The 22514-nt window shown below is 37.6% G+C and overlaps 1 protein-coding gene across 1 annotated transcript in view; it reads left to right on the top strand.

Annotated features, from left to right (window-relative positions):
* The window catches only part of Smc6 (structural maintenance of chromosomes 6), a gene marked incomplete in the record, with an annotated part of 96772 nt that overhangs the window by 515 nt on the left and 73743 nt on the right, over positions 1-22514 (top strand). The window contains 6 exon segments of the mRNA XM_013522645.1: positions 1-562; positions 7278-7417; positions 12233-12350; positions 14599-14704; positions 19778-19914; positions 20894-20955. Of these exon segments, the coding sequence (XP_013378099.1) occupies positions 7283-7417; positions 12233-12350; positions 14599-14704; positions 19778-19914; positions 20894-20955 (558 nt within the window).

Raw genomic sequence — 22514 nt, 5'->3', positions numbered from 1 at the left:
TGCGCGTGTGCGCGGGTTCTTTGGGGTCGCGCGGGCCCGGCGGCCTCTGGGCGCGAGCAGGGTGGGCTTGGCGTCCTGAGGGCGAGCGCTCGGAGGCGCTCCGGAGGGAGGGAAGCCGGCCCGCCGCGGAGCGCGCTGTGCAGGGATTTTCCTGCTCATCGTCTCGCTTCTGTGGCGCTGAGGTTTGAGCCCGACACCCACGCCCTAGGCAGGCGCTGCGCCCCAGAGCGACGGCCTCAGCCCCCCGGGAGAGGAGGCTCCTGCGTCGCCCGCGCTGGCCTGCGGTCTCACCCTCGGCCTGGTCCTGCAGCCCCGCAGCTGGGTTGCAGGCGTCCGCGTCGTCCTGTGCAGACAACAACTCACGGGGCAGAAAGGGCCATTAGACCTGTGTAGATTTACTCCACGTCGTTCTATCACTATGTGTAATGTAGTTTTATAATGTTGGGACTCAAAACATTTTTTTCTTAAATAGGCTCGTGTACAAAAAAGTTCGGAAACTTCTTGTATGTTGCTTAAAACGTGTCCCTACTCTACAGAAACTGAGTTGTGGTAGTCCGGGCAGGTTAGTACCATTTCTTTAAATTTCAGTTTCTAACTCAGTATTCTTAAGTATGGGCAATATATATAGCTGTATCTGGGTATCTGTCTGTAGTAAGTGTAAGCTGTAAAGCATTCAGTAATGAGACAGGCGAAAAGTAAGTGGCGGGTAAAGTTATTACAGTGAAAAAAGAGATTTATTCCCAAAGCTGTATTTTACCAAGAGCCTAACCTGTCAGATTTTATATAAAACCTGCCACAATCTTGACTGTCTTTTTAAAATCGAAATTAAAGGTGTACTTGGCTGGCTGGGCTGTACCTACCTGGTAGAGTGTTTGCTTAGTGTGCCTGAGGCTCTTAGTTCAGTCTCCAGCGCCAAAAAGAAACAAAAGTACTTGGCTTACGTTTAGGAATTAATCACTCAAAGGTTTACCATGTACTGTATTGTGCGTTATTTTTAAGACATCATCAGCCACAGGTCTATATAAAAAATTCAGTCCAGCTGATGGTCAGGTGTAGTCTCTTATACTTTCTCTCCTCTGTCTTTTCTTACTACTGTTTTGTGTAGTTTTCTTCCACTCCTGAATCTCCTCCCGCAGAGTATATTTTACTCCTGGCCTTTCTCAAATGTTGTAGAAGCACTTTAATGCTAGCATTTTCAAACAGAACAAATGGATTATTGATCCACTGACTTTGACAAACCCTCTGTCTTATGAAAGCAGTTAATATTAAGTGAGAAGATGAAAAACAAATGAGATGTTACTTAGCAAGACGAAAGTTTTGACTGAGTTAAGTAGAACATTAGAAGGATACACAGAATTTTTTGTAGTTTTAATAAAAGATTGACAAGAAGATAAAGAATAAACTAATAGCCGGTGCACTATTTATGAATAATTAAATTTTCAGTTAAACTCAGTTGTTTATGCAGTAGGAAACTGGATGTTAAAAAGGTTTGACCTTTGGTTTGGCAAACCTGGGTTTGGGTCAGGGCTCTGCTGAGTTGTTGAAATACATAAACCTTTATAAATCAGAACTAAGTTGTAGTTTAAGTCTGGCTTGAGCCTCAGTTTCTCTTTGTAAAATAAAGACCTTACCTCATAGAGATGTGGAAGATCAAGGGAATAAAGTTTACCTCAAACGCTAAGTGTTACTCAACAAATATTAATTCTACTCACCAGAAATTGTACCCAGTCTTAAATCTCTTGATTTTGTCTCTTTTCCCTTGCCAGGTTTTATTCATAGCTAGAAACTGGTCTTTTCTGCTGCTGTTCTTAACTATTTGGTCTGTGTAGTATATTGAGACTACAGGAGTGTTTTCAGCACATATATTTGGGTGTTCCTATTTTATTACCTGAAATGCTATGCTTTGTACGGTTCTTTGTAATTTTACTGATCTTAATTTTTTGATGAATGAACTTAAAATTATTCTCTTCCATAACTCTCATTTGATTTCATAATATATTCCAGTGTACTTACTTTAGTACATTGAAAAATACGGTTTTTGGGGCTGGGGATTTAGCTCAGCGGCACAGTGCCTGCCTGGGAAACGCGAGGCCGTGGGTTTGATTCCTGGTACCGGGGGAAAAAAAAAAAAAAAAGAAAAATATGGTTTTTAAATGTAGAATGATTGTCTTTTTTTGTGGGAAAAAGTAGAGTTGGGGAATGATAATCCACAGCAGAGTCAGAAGTAGCTTTAAAAAAAATCCTGGTAATTTAAATTCTTTTCTAAAACTTGACAGTTGTAGTTCTGTCACTATTACTAGATTCCATTTTTATGTTTATTTTAATTACTTGTTGTTATACACTTAATAGGACTTCAGACTAAGAAATTGTTAATCCTATTAAAAGTTACATGATCGACCAGGCGGTGGTGGATGGTGGTACATGCCTGTAATCCCAGCACTCGGGAGGCTGAGACAGGAGGATCGTTGTGAGTTTGAGACCAACCTGGGTTACAAAGTGAGCTCAAGGCCAGCCTGAATTGCCTAGGGAGACTCTGTCTCAAAAAGACACACACAAAAAATGTTACATGATCTTTCAAATTTCCTACATACCTATGTTGCAGTAAACCTCAACCTTCAGTTTTTCCTTTGAGCTTGCTTTTCTTTGATGAGCTTTACAGACTCCATAGGTGGAGTTTGCTTCCTGTAAGGAAGAAATGGTGTGTTCATTAATTCAGATTTTTAGGTGTGATGGTACACACCTGTCACCCTAGCATCTCCACAGGCTGAGGCAGGGGGACTTGTAAATTCCTGGCCAGTTTGGCAGGTCCCTGTCTCAAAATAAACAAAAAGGGCTAGGGATGTAGCTCCGTGGTGGATCGCCCCTGAATTTGATCCCCAGTACTGCACAACAAAGTCAACAAAAACAAAAAACAATAAGTACATAAACATTAAAAATTATATAGAGCTTTATCATATCCAAAATGCCAGAGGAGATGTTTTGTGTATTCCAGAATACTTAGATTTTTAATATTTTTACATTTGTTTATGTGTGCCTTTATCCTGTTTGATTGGTCTTGTGTTTAACTCTCAGGACATTCATATCTGTTTTTAAAAATCCATTACCATTAAATTACAAAGTGATTGTTATTTTAAAAGGTGGGATCCTTCAGTGTTAGATGCGAGTTACCTTGGCAGCCTAGTAGCAAACTGCAAATCTCTGCTGTGCCCGGTAGTTAAAAAAAACTTAATCATCAAGTAGTGTTTGAGCTCCTCATACTTAGCCTCCTGCATCTCTTTTCCCCCAGTTTTACTTGAAAACTGGTTTTCTATTGGCAAAATACTAAAATTTGGTGATGTCTGAGTGCCTATTGTCAGATCATGTATTACTCATTAATAAAAACACTATTTAAAATGATAATTAATGTTAGGAAGCCAAAAAGTAATGGTTCCTCTTTGTTCTTCCTTAACAAGGAAGTAATTGCTTAGTGGCTGAGAAGGAAATAGAGGATGAATGAGAGAGAAGACAGTGTAGTCTGAAGAATAATGACCTGGTAAAAATTTTGCTTATTTAACAAAGCAATGATTTAACAAGTTGAAACACACTGATTCTTGTCATTAAATAGTTTGAAAATATGTTTGATTTTGACGTTTTGGCTTTTATAAGGTGTAAATTCAAAATAAAATTAAAATATCTACAAAAGAGATGCTGATTACTTTGTAGCTGTGGCAGTAGTGGTTGGGTTTTTTTTTTTTTTTTTTTTTTGGTCCCGGAAGACACTTGTTTGCAGATAAGTATCCTTATTTAGGTGTTAATTCGTGTACCTGTTAAGTGATAGTTGATTTATCATGATATATTAGGTTCTTCATTGCCTTCAGGATAGGATAAGTTCTAGTTGTTTAACGTGCTTTACTGCAGCTCTTCTCAAACTTGGTAGAATTGTGTTTTTGAGTCACCTGAAGTCTTGTGAAGGTTCTGATCCATTTGCTCTAGGGTGAGGCCTGAGATGCTGGGTACCTAATCAGTAGTGTGCTATAGTCCTCAAGTCTGTACAGCTCTGACTTCATTCTTGCTGTCAGTGCCTTACTGTGTATGGCACTGTGCCATAGACTTGCTCATAGTGTCCCCTGGAGCAGCAGTTGGCAGAGTATAGTGCAGGGTTTTACAAAACTCTTTCTAGAGATCACAAGGCCAAAACTGTTTTCATGGTAATAGTAAAACATTTGCTATTTTTCACTGTCATTCACTTAGGAGTGTTGAGTGAAGCATTCTAATTACATGATATATGGTAGATATCTTTTCTCGGACCAACAGAAAATATGCTTATGTTTTATCAAGTTTCTCAGTTTTAATTTTTTATGGTAAACATAGAAGCAGACATTCTTTGGTACTTTTTAAGTGATCACAGCCTTTGAAAACTGTGGCCTCAGGTATTGGGCCATGGACACAGGAGACTTACGTCTCTTGTAGAATATAAAATTTATCTAGAACTGTTTCTTTAGCTGTGGTGACTGCTTGGCTCAGTAGCAGCTTCAGTTCCCATGTGGTCCAGGAACACTGCTAGGAGCCTAGTCTCCTCTCTTAGGTAATGGTGCAAGTCCCAATTTTTCACTGGGCCTTCTCTGACAGAAGCTGGTTGATGTAGGGATGGCGGTGGCAAGTAGCACCTTACTGCCTGTTATGGGTGGAAGTCTGGGTGCTCTGAGTGGACTCCCCAGCACCATTGTCATGGGTCCCTGTGTGGCTGACTGCATGTCCACTGACACTATCCCAGTTGGGTGTTGGGATGCTACCTTTTAATGTGGCCAGGCTGCAAATGCAGTTGGCCTTTGCTGCCACACATGGGGAAGGAGGCATGATTTTTTCATGGTGGTATTTGCCTGGAACAGGGCATTTATTGTGTGAAAAGTTTCTTGTTTTTTGAGTCTTACCAGGCTACCCTTCCCTTGGGCCTTTGTACAGAGTGAGCAGGCTTTTGTTTGGGGTTTTTTTACCCACTCTGTACCTTTTGGTATTTCTCAGTTGCTCCATCCCCCTCAAGCCTGGGATATTTGAGGCATGGCAGAAATACAGGGAATTCAGCACTCTGTCCATCCTTGAGCCTAGAGTCTTTAAATGGTGTTCTCTTCACTTTCCAGGGTTGTCTCATGCTTGTTTTATACATTATGTCCAAGGTTTTTTTGTTTCACTTAATGGAAAGAATAGAAAAAAATAAATCTGCCAGCAAGAATTTCTGATTTCTTTAACTTGTGTTCTGGGAGGAGGAATTAGAGACTTAAACACTAGCTCTACTGCCTACCCCTTATATTTAATTGCGTAAAAATATGTGAATAAACATTAAAAGAGCCTCATTGAAGAAAAACAAGTTGATAAAGCAAAGAACTAGTTTGGAGAAAAATGTTCGAATACTGTGAGACTTAATATAATTTACATGAAAAGTGCCATGACTGCAGATGAGGACTGTACAAGATATAAGGTAATGGTAATAAATGTGAATCTTTATCAGTGTTTTAGAAAACAAAATTGTAAAAAATTATATATGATACATAGTGAGCCTGTAAAGCTAGTATGTAAGAAAGGAGTTGAATGATTTCATAAAATTAACCTTAAAAAGATCTTCATTGTCCAGTAGGTTTAAGTGTAGTTCTTAATTTAACTGTCTTGCAGAGGAAAACATTTTCTAGCCTGAAGAAAAGGGGCAAACTGCCCATTTCATTTAGTAAAGAAACATACCATAGTATCAAAAGCTGACAGAGATAGTTCTCCAAAAGTTACTCCAAGATATGCATCTATAAAAATTTAATATTTCTGCAGAATTGATTCCATCAGTGTAATCTTGGAAGGTAGGGGATTAGGACATTAAACACTGAGTAAGTGCCCTTGTCTCTGCTCCTCTCCCTCACTCATGTACCTTAAGACGGTTCTGGCCCATGTGCCTGTCACATGGGATAGCTGACACCTGAACTGACTAGAACCTTTCAGTCCACTTCAGGAGAGAGGTCTGCTGTTGTTGTGGGGGAGAAGAGTCAAGAACGCGGTATAGACAAAGTTACTGTGGTCCAGAACTTGGGGACTAAAGTGGATTGAACCATTCCTCATATCCTTGTATCTTAGAGAGTCCTCATATTCTTTGACTTTTGGGGAGGTTGATACAGGGTCTCATTGTATATGTAGTTTCGGCTGGCCTCAAATTTACGGTGGTCCTCCTGCCTCCGTGTCCCCAGAGCTGGGATTATAGGTATGCACCACCACACCAGGCTGATAATCTTTGCATGTGTTTTAGTTTGGTTTTTTGTTTGTTTATTTTTGGTGAATTGAACCCAGAGCCTTCTTACACCCTCAGCCCTTTCTATCTTATTTTGAGATAGGATCTTACTAAATTGCCTGGGGGGCTTCAAATTTGAGGTTATTCTGTTTAAGCCTCCCAGAATACTAGGTTTGCAGGTGTGTGTCATCACACTGCTGCCCTGCAGGCCAGCCAGGGAGGAGGGAAGCTACAGAGCTAACGTCTTAAAGTTTAATTTCAGTCAGAGACTTAGTATATATATAACAGTTTAGTATATATATTTAACAGCATCTTGTGTAATTTTAAATATAATTTCCTAGGTTATGTTTTGTAGTATATTGGGCAAAAAATAAACAACATGGACTATATGGGGAACATTTAGGGAAACTACTAGTGTTAGCAACACTGTTTCAAAATATGCCTCTGAGAAAATACTTTAAAAATGAAAGGCTTTATTATACTTGCTGCTACTCTATAACTTGTGAAAAATTGTGTGATTGCTCTGGAATAAATTTAGGAAGCATTGTACCATCTCTTAATAGACTACAAAACTAGAAACCATAGTCTCACAAATTTTTATCTTTTGTGAATTTGGCATCAAAACTTTTAGGTAGGCTCACATTGACAAAACTCTGGGTCGTGAATAACTGAAGTAAAATTAGCTGATGTAGAGTATGCAAGTGATTTTTTAAAAGTGTGATAAATTGACTACCCTGCCTACTTGGAGATGAGAAGCCTTACCTGGTCTCGTGGGCTAAAGTGTCGGTAGAGCTAGTTCTTTTATAGACGCTCTAGGGAAGATCTTTTTATTTGCTTTTCCTGGATTATTTGACTCAGAGCCTCTTTTTTGTATGCAGTCTAAAGAACTTTAATTTTTAAACTAGAAGTGGATGAACATAGTACTTAAAATTTAATGAGCTTTGTGTGATTTATTTTGTTGTTTAATATTTATAGAATAATCATATGCACCTTGTACTCTACTAACTTCCTTGTTACTGTAAAGTTTTTTCAGACCAGATGGCCAAAAGAAAGGAAGACAGTTTCTTCTCTCCTGAAAATGCCAAAAGACCAAGACAAGAATCAGAGGATTTTGATAAAGATAGTGATGAAGATGAATGTACAGTTTCTTTGACTAAAGGCACTTCTACTTTGGTAAGTGCTTTTTCTCATGTTTCTTTTATAATGCATATTCCATGATAATTCATAAGCAGGAAAAAGCAATAGATCTTTAAAAAGCTAAAGTCAAATAACTTCTGAGTGATTTTGAGATTTATGTTAATTATCAGAAAAACAGAGAAGATAATGAAACAAAAATGAACAAAATTGACAGACCTCTGATAAGACCAACAAAGAAGAAAAAAGGGAAACAAAAGACAGATTATCAATGATGAGAATGAAATAGGGCTATGACTAAACCTTACAACATCAAAAAGATGAGGAGATACAGACAGCAGCTCTGCCACACAAAATTGAAAATTTAGGTGAAGTGGACCAACTTCTCAAGAAGCAAAAGCAGCCACAACTCAACAATATGGGGTAGACAACTTGCATAACTTTGTAACTATTAAGGAAATTTAATTCATATTTTAACATCTTTTAAAACAAGAAACCTCCATGCCTACTTGGGGTCACTAGAGAGGTGGTCACTAGAGAGGTACAGTGTAAGTTTAGAGAAAAATTAACATGAATTCTACACAGTCTTTCCAGAAGGTGGAACACTTTTTAATTCATTATGTTGGTACCAAAACTAAAAGAACCAAAAAATGCAAACTGTATACCCATTTATCTCATGAATCTGGACAAAGAAATCTTTAACATATACTAAAAAACAGATTTTAGTAATAGGTAAAAAGAATTATACACTGTGATCAAATGGCTTTCTTTTAGTCACATGTAATGGCTTATATCTAAATGTACCCCCCAGAGCCTCATACACTCTTAGGTGATGCTTTTCAGAGCTGGCTGGATCTAGAGTGTATAGTATTGAAATTAAGAGTATATGATAACTATATGAGTTTAGCATAGATGTGGGTAATGGATGTGGGTAATGGAAGCCGCACCCTCAGTGTGGGTGGCACCAATCAATAGGTTTATCACCTAGATGGAATATAAAGGGAGAGAGGAAAAGGCTGCTGCTGCTACTGCTGGCAGCTTTTCTGCTTGTTTGCTGCAGCCTCCTGCCTTCCCTACAATGGACTGTTCTTCCTTTCCAATGCCCTTTTTTCATGCCACCCTGCCTTGGATCCAGCCAACTGTGGGCCGAAATCTCTACAAACTGTAAGCTGAAGTAAACCTTTCCTCCTTTAACTTGTGGGTATCAGATATTTTGTCTCAGCAAGGATAAAAGTAACAGACAGAATGCAAGTTTGATTCTGAAAATGAATGTAATTCTCTATATTACAGACTAAAGAAGGCAGAACATAGTATATCATTAGATGCAACAAAAGTGTTTGACATATTCAGCATCCTTTCCTGTTAAAACTCTCAGAAAAATCTGATTAGAGGGAATTCCCTTAACATAGTGAGGAACATGGAGACAAAAACCTACAAGTAATACTCGTAGTGGTAAAATATTGTATACTTTAGTTTGCAAATGAGGAATAAAACTAGAGTGTCTGCTCTTACAACTCCTATTCACTGTACTGCTGGGAAATTTAGCTAGTGCAGATAAAGCAGGAAAAGGAAACAAGATATAGAGGTTAGCAATGAAAGAAATAAACCTGTCCTGGTGTGCAGGTGACCTGACTGGAATATCTTGGGGAACTTCGAAAATATGTTTAGAATTGAAAAGTACATTTAGCAAACTTACAACTTGCAAGATAAACATTTTTTAAAATTATATTTTTGTATATTGGCATGGAACATGTAGACATTAAAATTCAAATATGCCATTTATTATCACTGGAAAAAAATGTTTCAGGATGCTAATTAGAGAACAAAATACCACTTTACACCTGTAGAATGATGAAAATCCAGACCATTACCACAAGCAAGTGCTAAGAAGGGTGTGTAGCAACAGGAAGTCTCCATCAATACAGGGAATGCAAAATGTTACAGCTACTTTAGGAGGTAGTTTGGCTGTTTCTTGTAAAACTATACTCTTACATAATCCTGCAGTCACACACCTCGGTATTTACCCAATGGAACTGGAAACCCATGCGTATACACAGGTTTTTTTAAACAGTGTTCTTCATAATTTCCAAGACTTGAATGCAAGCAAATGTTCTTTAGTTGGTGGATAGATCAATGAGCTATAGTTCATCCAGACAACGGCATATTTTTTAATGCTAAAAAGAAGTGATCTATGAAGGCATGAAATGCCATGAAGGAAATGAAAATTCTTATTACTGAGTGAAAGAAGTAAGTCTGAAAAACCTTTGTGTACTGTCTGATGTGAACTTGCCCATTCTGGGAAAGGCAGAGCTGGGGAGACAGTAGAAATGTAAGTGGTTTCTGGGGTTAGAGAAAGACGGGCTGAGATGGTGGAGGACAGGGTTTTTAGGGCACTGAAAACACTCCATACAATACCTTCATGGTAGATAGATGTCATTATACATTTCTCTAAGTCAGACATCATAGTGCACACCTGTATCCCAGCTACTATGGAGGCTGAGGCAGGAGGGGACTGCAAGTTTGAGAGTAGCCCAGGCAATTTATAAAGTTCTTGTTTCAAAATAAAATTAAAAAATAAGAAAAGACTGGGATGTAATTCTGTTCCCTGGGTTCGGTTGCCAATACTGCAAATAATACATTCTACATATGTTTAATTTTCCAAACCCATTGAATATATAGCACCAAGAATGAATCTTTAATGTAAACTAAGGACTTGCAGTGATTGTGTGGTGTCAGTGCAGGCTCATCAACTGTAAGAAATGTTCTGCTATGGCAGGGAATGTTGATTGTGGGGAGGCTGTGCGTGTGCAGGAGTAAGAGGTATCCGGGAAATCTGTATCTTCTCTCAGTTTTTCTATGAATCTAAAACCACTCTGAAAAAGAAAACAAAATGCTTAGGTCTAAATCTAACAAAATATGTACAGCACTTGTACACTGAAAACTATGCACTGTTGATGAATGGTATCAAAGATCTGAGTAAATTGAGAGACTCATTCATGGATTGGAAAATTCAGCAGAAAAAGTATCAGTTCTTTGCCAAGTTGATATACAAGTGTAATGCAGTTCTGTTCAAAATCACAGCAAGATTTTTTGTGGATGTAGGAAAATTGATTTTAAAGTTTATTTGACAGGACAAAGGTACAGTAATAGTTAATAATGAAAATGAATGAAGTGGCAGGGATGATTACTCACTCAAAGGCTTTTACCAGATAGCTACAGTAATTAGGATGATGTGGTCTTGGTATTGGGAAAGTCACATAGATCACTGGAACACAGGACCAGTTTTCAACAGCAAAATAGATGATAGGAATTATAGTGAATTTCCTTTTTGCAGAGAAGCAGAAGCAGTGCAGTGGCGGGGGAAGTAGTCTGTAGAGCTAGTGTGTTGGAGGGATGTACAGTGGTAGATGAAAAAGTAGCCCCTGACTTTAGTCTGTTACCTTAAAAATGAGCATCGAAGGGTAGTAGATGTAACTGTAAACACAGGACTATAAGACATTTAGAAGTAAATGTATTGAGAGTCTTAGACCTGATGCCAAAATGCATGAAAGTGAAAACTTGATATATTGGTCTTCATCAACATTGAAAACTTATGCTGTAAAAGACCCTGTTAAAAAAAATAGAAATTCAAGCTCCCACTTTGGAAAAAAATATTTTTAGACCTCCAGCAAAATACTAGTATCTGGATATATATAGAATCTCAACTCCTCAGTTTGAAAGCAAACAATTGAATATGAGAATGGACAGGAGAAACCTGTACAGATGGCAGATAATGTACTGTACCAGTGATGGTGAACCTTTTAGGTCTTTCAGTCATAACAGCCAGCTGTGGCATCGTGTGCCATAGGTTCACTGTTGTATATAATACTTTGAAACCCATGAAATGGTACTCAATGTCATTCTACATAAAGGTAATACAAAAAGACCGTAATGAGATATTCCTACATACTCATCAGAATGGCCAAAGGAAAAAAATAGTGAACACAATAGGGGGCAAAAACCCAGAATCATTTATAGATTGCTGATGGGAATATAAAATAATCACCACTCTGGAAGTTTTATCAGTTTCTGTTAAAAAACAAAAGCAAAACAAAATACATTACTACCATATAACTCAGCCATTGTCCCAGAGAAGTAGATCTGTCTCATACAAAACCAGTACATGAGTGTTTTTAGGAGTTTATAATAACCAAAAAACTGTGGAAGATGCAATGTCTTCCAACAAGTGGATACAGTCTGATACATTCTTACTATGAAATGCTAAAGGAATAAATGTCTACTAGAGGCAACAACAGAGAATTAGGCTAGGTGAAAAGATCCACTCTCAGATGATTACATTTTGGGTGATTTCATTTGTTTAGTGTTGAAATGGCAAAGTTACAGAAATGGAAAAACTGATGTTTGGCTCTGGGCTTAAGGAGGTAGAACATGTGGGATGTGGGTATGACTGAAGGGCAATGTGAGAGATGCTTGTAGTGATCTACTGTTCTGCAGCTTGGTTGCATCAATATGTGTGTGTCTTGGCTTTGATACTCAGTTTATTTTTACAAGATGTTACCATTGACAGAAACTGGGAAAAAAGGTTCACAGGGTCTGTTTATTTCTTACCAAAGTAAAAATGTTTTTAAAAATTGTTGAACCATGCTTTCTGATATTCTGCTTATACAAAGATACAAATACTTTCTGCTTTCTAATGAGTGTCCAGAGGAACTGAGGTGTTTCTAGAGAAACTATTAAAATAGGTAGAAACATTAAAGTGGTCTTCAAACTTAGCTGGATGGTCTGGTAAAAATATGGTTGATTTTAGGTATCTGCAAAGTGCACGTGATTGATTCTTTTCCCCATTGTTTTTAGACTGCGGCAGAAGTTGGGATAATTGAGAGTATTCATCTAAGAAACTTCATGTGCCATTCCATGCTTGGGCCCTTCAAGTTTGGTTCCAATGTCAACTTTGTTGTTGGCAACAATGGAAGTAAGTCCTTTCACCCTCTTCTCTTGCCTGAAGAAGAATGAGATAATGCATTAGCTTTTGGAATAAGTAACTATTAGTGCTGATAGATATTTGTTTTATGGTTCTGAAACTTACAATTATAAATATTCTCAATGTTTACTATCAGCTTCTTTTAAAGAAAATGTTAGGTCAACTTTAGGTAAACAGTCAGTTAAAACACTTCCTGCCTCCCCTGCCCGTGAATCTCATGTTGCCCAACCTGGCCTTGAACTCATGGGCTCATATGATCCTTCTGCCTCAGTCTCCCAAGTAACTGAGACTACACATAGTTGTCATCATGCCCAGGAATCTCCTCCTTTTTAAAAAAAATATTCTTACCTTGTAATCTAATCCATACAAAGGTGAACAGGCTATCCTCAATGCAGTTGAATCAGCCCCAGCATTTTACCTTGACTAAGCATTAGAGCACAAATGAATTGAGTGGGAATCCAGATATGAAAGTAAGAATTCTCACGTTGTGACCAGTAAAAGTTTTATGATATTTGACTGGTACTGGAGGAAAATTAGAGATTTGTTAGGTCTCATTGGAAGAAGCTGAGATGCTCAAGGCAAAGATTGCCCATCTCAACTGTTGGGTGAGTAGATGTAAATGAGGGAATGAAGCTGACACTGGAGAGTTACTGAGTGCTACTGTTGCAGATCTTCAGTATCATGATAAAGATTTTGGAGTTTAATTCAAATGTCAATGGATGCTAGTGAAAATGTTTGAGTAAATAGATGACATGGCTAAAATTTTTGAAACGAACAGGCCACAGTGTGGAGGACAGATTGGAAGGGGGAAAATACAGGAGACAGAAAGACTAGTTAAGTAGCTATTGTGATGAGCTGGCCAGACACCAGGTGTGGGTGGCTCAGCTGAGATGGCTCACAAGGAAACAAAGGCTTGCCAGAATCTATCCCCTAGGGACATTTGTGGACCAAGACGCAAGGTACCTTCACAATTGGCTCCAGTGTTCTCTTTTCTGTCCTTATCATTTAGTCAGAAAGGAAGTAGGTTTCAGGAGAAGATGGACGGAGAAAGGGGTAACTACTACAAAGAAATCACATGGGACAAGAAGTAAAGAAGACTTGTGTTCTGAACTTAGGGCATTTTTTTCTCTTTTTCTTTTTAACTTTTGAAGCAATAAGTTATTACATTTATTAAAATTTAATAGAAGGTGAAATAATGCAAGTAGAGTCAGTGGATTTGGTAAAATAGGAACTTGTTAAAAGTTAACTTGTTAAATCAAAATAGGAACTTGAAAGTCATTCCAGGAGCTAAATTGGGTCACTGTGTATGTTGGTTAATGTGGGGTATATTGTGGAGGATAATGGGCTCGTAAGAGCTGATTGGTTGGTTGTGGAGTTCAGAAAATGGTTAATTTCTGGGTAAATTTTGAAATTGGAGATTGTGATATTTTATATCTGTCAGGGTAAAAAGAGGTATACTTTTCAAAGAACTAGAAAGTAAGGTTCAAATTAGAGATAACAACTTAGAATATTAATAAAGTGGGGAGAGAAAACGGATAGAGGAGATGTAAAAAGAATTAAGATGTGTTATGTACATGTGCCAACTCGCCAGTATGAATGTCATCATTATGCACTGCAAACATGTACTAGTAAAAATAAAAAGTAAAAAATACAAAAACATCTACATGACTTTGCTAATATTCCTGGTTCATTCATTCACTCAAAAACTATGTTACTGAGAGTGCAGCATTGAATGGAATGTTCTTGTCCATGTGGAGCTTAAATTCAAGAATTGTTGAAGATAGTTGTTATTATTGTTAATATTGTTATTATTATCGTTAGAGTTTGGGGATAAAGTGGTAATTGTAGCTCGATCAGAATGTAATAAAATTACATAAATTGAATGTATGTACATGTAAATAGAAGGATAAGTTCATGTATTGGGCTGATAGACCAAGATGGTACAATAACAGTTTCCAGTTGGGAAGGTATCACACAGCTTTTTTCCACTTCCTTAAGAGTACCAAAACTTTGATTCCCAAAATACACTAATTTTTTAAAGAGTGGAGCTAAATATTTCATAGTGTATACAGTGTTCTTTTAAGTTTGCTGCTTTGTAACTGGAGGAAATTTAAAATTTTAGCATTTTATTTCAAAATGAGACTCAATTCATTCCAAAATCTTTTTCCATCAAGTTTTAGGAGTTCACTTTTCCTGTTCTTTTTAACAAATGTGAATTCTTTTACATCTGTCTCTTTAGGCGGAAAGAGTGCCGTACTGACAGCTCTCATTGTGGGGCTCGGTGGAAAAGCAGTCGCTACTAATAGAGGATCCTCTTTAAAAGGTTTTGTGAAAGATGGACAGAAGTAAGTGTTTTGCTGTCGTGGTGTATTTTCATTCCTTTAGGTAGAAGTGGGTACTTTTAATTCCCAATCCTGTAGTTGCGGCGGCTAGAAATGAAGGGGCTTCTCAGAACAGAGGGTTCATGGCTTTTCATTTCTTGCCCTTTCTTGGCCAAATGGCAAGTTTTTGAATGTTGCACCTTCCTGGCTCTTGATGCAGACGGAGCATCAGCAAGGCCATGTGGATGCGACAAGGGAGAGAGCAGTCAGCCACCAGCTAATGAGTCCGTGTACAAAATTTCAAAAATATCCTGTGCTCTGATTTTGCTTTTATTCCCTTTTAACCAGTGAGTTTGATTTGAAGACCACAATCATAAGTTTGTGGTCCATCTAACCCTGATGAATGGTCATACTGTCACTCTCTTTTTGCCATTTTGTCTTGTCATAGGTTGCTTTCAGTAATGGTATATAAATTGTTCGATTTGCACCATTGTGACTTCTTTTTTTGCTTTCTTGGTTTTTTTTTTGTTTTTTTGTTTTTTGGTTTTTTTTTTTGCGACAGGTTCTTGCTTTGTAAAGCAGGCTGGCCTTGAACTCAACTATGTAGCCCAGGCTGACCTCAAACTCACAGCAATCTTCTTGCCTCAGCCTCCTGAGTGCTGGGATAAGAGGTGTGTGCCACATCTGGCATGACTTGTCTTTTGCCCAATAGCAGCTTTCTCTCCAGGTCTTTATTTTTTTTGTTCTATTCCCAGTGCTTGTGAGAGGATCCTTGTTTCTAATAACCACTAATGTTCCAAAGTGTTATAGAGTCTTGTTATTTTAAAGTTTTAGAATTACGAAAATTAGTGCCAGTATCTTTTTTCTCATGTAATAGACTTTCTTTTTTTAGTGTTTTCACCTGTTTAATTTCTTACTTTATTACTCAAAAGTAGAATGGGGACAAGACATAAATCAGGATAGCTGACTTCTTACGTATTGCTTAGGAGAATCTTAACCTTAAGCCAGGATTCCAAGGTAATATAAAGGAAGCAAGAATATAGTGATTTCTGGTGCTTTTTGGCCTCAAAAGAGAGCTATTGGATGAGAGTTCTTCAACATATTTTCTCTTTTTGCTTAATTTTATTTGGGTCCCACCCAAAGTCTTCTGCCGCTGCCCCCCAATTATGTCTGAAATGGAAATTAGTTATGTTAACATCTTTGAGTTCATGGTGCAACTCTACTTCATTACACTTAACTGTTCATTTTGTAGTTGTCCAGACAGTTACCTGGTCTGCCAGATACTGTGCTGATCTTTCAAACATAAGTTTCAGGAAGAAATTATTTTTTATGTATCTCTGTTTCATGTCCCAAGCACTTCAAAAAATTTTTTATTCCAATTTAGGAAGTACTTGGACTAAAGCAGAAACTTCTGTCTGAGACTTGTCCTGAATACTGTTTAAAAAAAGAAAAACTAGCTGGCGCACTAGCTTATACTTCTCATCTGATCGTCTGCCATTCCTTGCAGTGGTTTGGGGACAACATATGAGTTCTCATGATGTACCTTTTCTCATGGATCTCTCTCAGTGACAAGAGGTCTTGTGCTCCTTGCTTTTTAGGTTCTCCCTAAACATGTTGTTCTTTCTTCCCACCCTTAAGACTTTCTAAAATTGCCCTGGTGGCTTTGGGATCTGTGCAGTAGTCCTGTTTTTGACATTCATAATGGCGTGGAAGTTATGGAGGGACAAAACTCATACTTCTGTTACGTATTCTTTTTTGTTTTTTTTGTTTTGTTTTGTTTTTCTTCCAGTACCAGGAATCGAACTTACAACCTTACGCTTGCCAGGCAGGCGCTTTGCCGCTGAGCTAAATCCCCAGCCCCTGTTATGTATTCTTGATTTATCTAGTTAAGGGTATAGAACTCATTTTGAGGAGCTGGCTACCCAGAGAAGGAACATAGGCATCACACTTTTAAATAAGTTTTTCCTTGTTTCTTGTTTCTATCAGCATGTGCGGTTGTCAGCTGTTGTGCAGAGAGAGACAGGTGCTTCTGGAGTTAAGAAACCAAATTTTGACTGTGGCACTGCTTGTATATGTAGGTTTTTCCTTGAAAGAGCTCTCACTGATACAGACATAGGACTTTGTGGCTCTGTCAGTATCAGCAAAGGCTACATCAATGTAGAGGGAGAGGCATGAGCCACTTCCCTGCGTATTTGTGCCTGTCTGTTTGTGTAAGTTCGGTTTGTTGTGTTTTTTGAGCAGTTATTGTGAGACTTATTTATAATGGTAATTTTTCAAAAACTTTCCCTGGCTATTAAACTTACATAGCAGCAGGATGCCAGTGCTCTAAAGTTCTTACTAAAGTTAGCTCTGGAATGCAGGGAGTAGTAGGAGTGAAGATAATAAGGTGATGTTTGCTGGTTAAGAGGCATGTTTGATAATGCCGAGAGCGAATATGGATAGTAATTTTATTTTTAAATGTTTTTTATAAGATGTGTTAGTTTTGAGTAGTCATAGTCATAAATGAAATAATTTTTTGCTACATATCTCAAGTTTTTTCCCTTGCCTTGTCATATAGTTAATGGTTTTGAGCTTTGGGTGTTTATAGAGTCTGTTTGGGGAAACTTCTAAAAATCCTTCTAAAAAGTTCCTTAATTACAATTTTTAAGGAACTTTTTAAAAATTAGATAATTTTGCTGGAAGAAAAAAAAAAAAACACCCATCTATTCAAGGTAGCTCTAGATACAAGGGTATCTTTTATAAAGAGGCAAATGAGCCTCATAAAGGACCAGGCTGAACTACCTGTGTCTCTGGGTCTTTGTGTTTGTGGCTGTCCGTTTGTCTTGGGCTCTGTCTCCATCTCCCTTCTTTAGGTCTGTTCTGTGGCTCTTCCTCTGTTCTGAATCTTACACTCTTCTCTCCTGTTGGCTGTATTTTGTTCTGAATGTTCTCTTTCCTCCTCCTCGATGGATGCGAAGGTATGTGACTGTTTTCTCTCTCATTGTCTTTAGAGGACAATGTGAGTCCTTTCTGTTCATAAACTTAGTCCTTGTCCCTGTGCCTTCCTGAGCATAAGTGTTTATGCCTCACTTTCTTAGCCTGGTGGTATGGAAGGAAGTGAGCTTATGTTCTCAGGGTTTCTAATTCCCTGCCTAATTCCTGTGGGTGTGTGGCTGTTTCTGTTAGTGTGTCCTAGTGGTTTCCTAAAAACTTATTTCTCCTATGCTCCTCCTTTTCTCTGTGGACTATTTCCTCCTCAGAGTGTAGTACTCCAACCAGGTTCTGTAGTTGCAGACACTTCAACTATAGCACTAAGAAAGCACTATCCCTTGTCTTGGTCATTTCTAAATTTAAAGTTTAAGAAACTCTATTTTGAAGTAGTTTTACATTTGCAGAAGTGTTGTAAAGATAGTGCAGTTCCCTTTATATTCTCCCCCCAGCTTGCCTTAACATTGATATCTTAACCATAACTAAGACAAGTTTAACAAATCTATGCAGTTGAGTAAACTCCAGACTTATTTTAGGATTTCACCAGTTTTTCCTGATGTGAATTTAAGACCAGAACAGAGCCTAATTGCTCAGTTGCTATGGAGTGCTGATCATGACTCAGTGCACAGGGGAGGGTGCAAGCCCCTGTTGCCAGGGCACTTGACTGGGGCTGAACAGACCCTTCCTGCATCCACTGTCACGTCAGGAATGTAGTATAGGGCTTATCTTGATGTATTTTTTCGTATATTTTCTACAAGGGGGAAATTTTGGAGTATGTTAACAAAGTCATGAAAACAAGTTGTAGTGTTAATGGTTTCATTTAATTGCCAATTAAAACGGTTTTATGTCAGAGGACTTCTAGGCAGATGATTGTGTAAATCAAGAAAATATTTCTGCTTTTATATGTAACGAATAGGTATTTATTAATATCTATCATCAACATTTTGTTCTGCCAAGTTTTATTTTAATAGAACTTAGAGTAGGTAAATAAAGATTGCTTCTTCATAATATCTTAAAATATATATAATTAATGCCTTAAACTTTTTAGAACTTTAAAACTATAGTAGAGACTAGCAGGCACATTTATACTCCTAACAGTCATGTGTTTTAGTTCCATTTTATACTGTATTAAGATCTTTTTTAATACTAATAATGCTTCAAGAAACTAATCATTTCTTTATGGTAAACAGTACTCAAATCCTTTTCAAATGTATGGTATATCACTGTCATCTGTAGTACCCTTTACCTCGTGTAATAGCACACCAGAACTACTTCTGTCTGACGGTAACCTAATATTCATTAATTAACCTTTCCCTTCTTCCTGTATACTCCCCAGTTTATGTCTCTTGGTACTTGATACTTTTATTGTGTGGAGTGTGCGTGTGTGTGTGTGTGTGTGTGTGTGTGTGTGTGTGTGTATGTGTATATGGTACCTAGGGATTGAACCCAGGGCCTTTGCCAATGGGCTATATCCCCGCACCTTTTTTGATTTTGAGACAGAGTCTCACCAAGTTCCTTAGGTGCCTAGACTGAGTTCAAATTTGTGATCCTACTGCCTCAGTCTCCCAGAGTGATCATAGGCATGTGCCACTATACGCAGCTCACTTTTTTAAATTGTCAAGTAACTGAAAAATTAAAATTGCCTCCCTAAATTATAATCCTTTTGAAAATGTTATTACTTTGCCATAATTCTTAATTCATCATCGTTTTAAAGGTCTACTGTTGGTATGGTTTATTATGTAAATCTTAGTAGTTAGGCAGTATAATGTTGATTATGTGATCCTTATAGGGAAATGTAGACTTTATTAATGACTTGGTTACAGTTCTTATAGAAAAATGTCTAACTTATCTATATAACTTGAAACAACCAAAATTGTGTGTTCATGCAAATGTATTTTTGTTATGCATAGAGTAGTTATTTTTCATGGGGGTTCTGTTCTCAAATTTATTGGATATGTACAGTATCATTGCTGTTCTCTGATCAGTTGTTGGTCATCAGCTGTGGATGTAAAGCCAGTTTTCAAATGGATGAGCCGGATTATTAGGGGCTTCTGAGAATATTTGAAAATCTAGTAACTTAATACTGTAATCGCACTGTACCTCTGTGACTTAGCTTCACCTTGTTGTTAGTTCGGCAGATATTACAGTCACATTGAGGAACAGAGGAGATGATGCCTATAGAGCAAATGTGTATGGTGACGCCATAGTTGTGCAGCAGCACATCAGCATGGATGGAAGTCGGTCCTATAAACTAAAAAGTCAAACAGGTCTGTTTTGATTTTCTTTTCATTTTATATGCAGTCATAACTTAGTACTCTACTTCTTTAAAATCCATCAAATTTGATATTCATTGCATTTTGATGCAGAAATTTTATCCCTGTACTGATTTATTTTGTACTCCACACAAACTAGAACTTTGAGTGAGTGATTCCTCATGACTTACTACCAAAACAGTTTGGTTTTCATTGCATCTCCTAGAACCATTTAATACCAAGTACCAAATTAGTGACAACTCAGAAAGAGTTAAGTGACTGTGCTGGTATTTACTGAAAAGGTACATCTTCCCAGTCTCTTGAAACCTCTTTTATGTAACAGGGTCAGTTGTGTGTGTATATAAACACACATGTAGGTACATGCATACATTACAGAGAGTTGTCCCTGATGGTAACACTGTCATTAGAAGAATTGGCACAGTTTGAGATAGAGGCCATTTTGTTCTAAGACCCACACGTCCTTTCAGTGTGAGTCTTAAAACAAAAATATAGTGTCTAGAGCTTATGGAATGACATAACAAAGGATAGAAAAATGACATAAAGGAGGAGAAAAGTGTTTAGAGGTATGGAAAAGAAGAGGTAGGTGAGGAGCAAAGTAAAATCCTTAACTGTGGGAGAAGGTATGCACGATTTCTATACATGGCCACTTTCTTCCTCTGTATTCTGTGTCATGGCTGGAATGTCAGCCTAGTTCATTGAGATTTAAGGGTGTTCAGTGGTACTTTACCTTGTGGTACACAATGAAAGGTAACTAATTATTTGTATTTTATAGGTAATTGTACATTTTTTCTGTTATTGTCCTAGAAGCAATGTGGTCATTCTGCTTGTTTCTCTGTACTCAGCTCCATCGTTTCTACTAGAATTGACTGCAGTGCTTGAGCATAATTAATATTCATAGTTTATAAGTAATTGTATTTTCTTATATTGCTGCCCTAGAAATAATATGGTCATTTTATATATTTATCCTAACTAGGTGCTGTGGTTTCTACTAGGAAAGAAGAGCTGATTGCAATTCTTGATCATTTTAACATCCAGGTAATTGCTAAATATGCAGCTGGTTATTTTTTGGTGTGGTTTCACTTGCGGTATGTGTATAGAACCAATTAAAATACCCTGAAATGAGTAACTTGACCACTGGGGGAGTATGTACTATTGCCGTTGTCAAGTTCCTTAAGAATTACTAGTGTTTTGAGACGCTGGGAGTTGTGAAAGGTAAATTTGTACTGTGGTTTATATAGATGTGGTTACTGGTGGAGCTAAGATAGGAATCCAGTTATCCCTGTTTAATTCTAGTATTGTACGCTTTGTACTGAGGAGTACAAATACCAAAACTAGGCGTCAAAGAAAAAAAAACAAGTAGCACTTTGCATCTCTTTCCCACTTGGCTCTTGATCACCTGAGTGAATAACTTGAGAAATTGAACTTTCAACTGTATTTCATTTCACTTGGGTGGGAAAAGCCACATTTGGCAAGTAGGTTCCCATTATTAGACTGCACATGTTTGGGAAAAATACTTGTTAAAATCTGGAGAGAAGCAGATAATAGGAAATACATTTCAGACTAGATTGCAGGACACTTTTAGACAGAATGAGAAAAACCAAAAGTTAAAGTCTGTCGAGTTGTGGGCATTGGAAGAGTCTCACAGACTCCACACTCTGTGTAGTATCTTCACCAGGTGTTCTGCAGGGAGGACCTGAAGGAATAATGGCAGGAAGTTGCCTCTGCCTTAGGGTTCTTAGCCATTTAATGCACAGCTGTATTTATTAGAAAGTTTTCACTTTCTGGAAAATTGAATAGAGCTTATTTGTCTAAGCTCCTGCTTCCTTGGGGAATATAAAACCTCTTCTGTCTTGAAATATTCGCAGATTGTTATTATCACTTTTTGTCTTCTTCTTGTATGGTTTAATTCACTCATAACTAAAGATTCAGGTTTATTGGTCAAAATATGGGTAGTCTAAAGCGGCATTGTCCAGCACCGTAGCCACTGTCCACATAGATACTGAGCACTCAAAATTGTCTCAGTTTGAGACCTGCAGTGGTATTAAGCACATGCCAGAGTTTGAAGACTTAATAAAAAAGGCATAGCTCAGTTTTTAAATATTGATTTCATGTTAAAGGAACAGTATCTTGAATACTAAATCCATTATTGGGTTAAAATATATTACAATTAATTTATCTTTTTACTTTTATTATGGCTCCAAAAGAATTTAATATTGTGTATATGGCTTGCATTATTTTTCCATTAGCTAGTACTGGTCTGAAGTAGCCTGGAGGAGAGTACTTAATACCTTTAGGTACCTGATTACGTTTGTTGCCTGTGCCTCTTTTTCTTACCCCTTCTCTGAAGTTTACCTTTTCTTTGTTCAAGGTCCCAACAGGTAAAGCTGCAAGGGACCGGGAACCCCTTTTAAGAAATAAACAAAGGATATAGAGAGAAGACAATACTTAATCCAGAGCTGGTGCCAGCATGTCTGTCATGAGAGCTAGTACATAGGTTTTACTTTTATTTTATTTTATTTTATTATTTTTCTTGGTGTTTTTGAGACAGGGTCTCACTATGCAGTTCCGTCTGGCCTTGAACTTACTTTGTAGCT

This window comes from Chinchilla lanigera, unplaced genomic scaffold (genome assembly GCF_000276665.1).
Source record: "Chinchilla lanigera isolate Chin_1 unplaced genomic scaffold, ChiLan1.0 scaffold00068, whole genome shotgun sequence".
Taxonomy (NCBI): Eukaryota; Metazoa; Chordata; class Mammalia; order Rodentia; family Chinchillidae; genus Chinchilla; species Chinchilla lanigera.
This window is presented reverse-complemented; position numbering and strand designations above follow the sequence as displayed.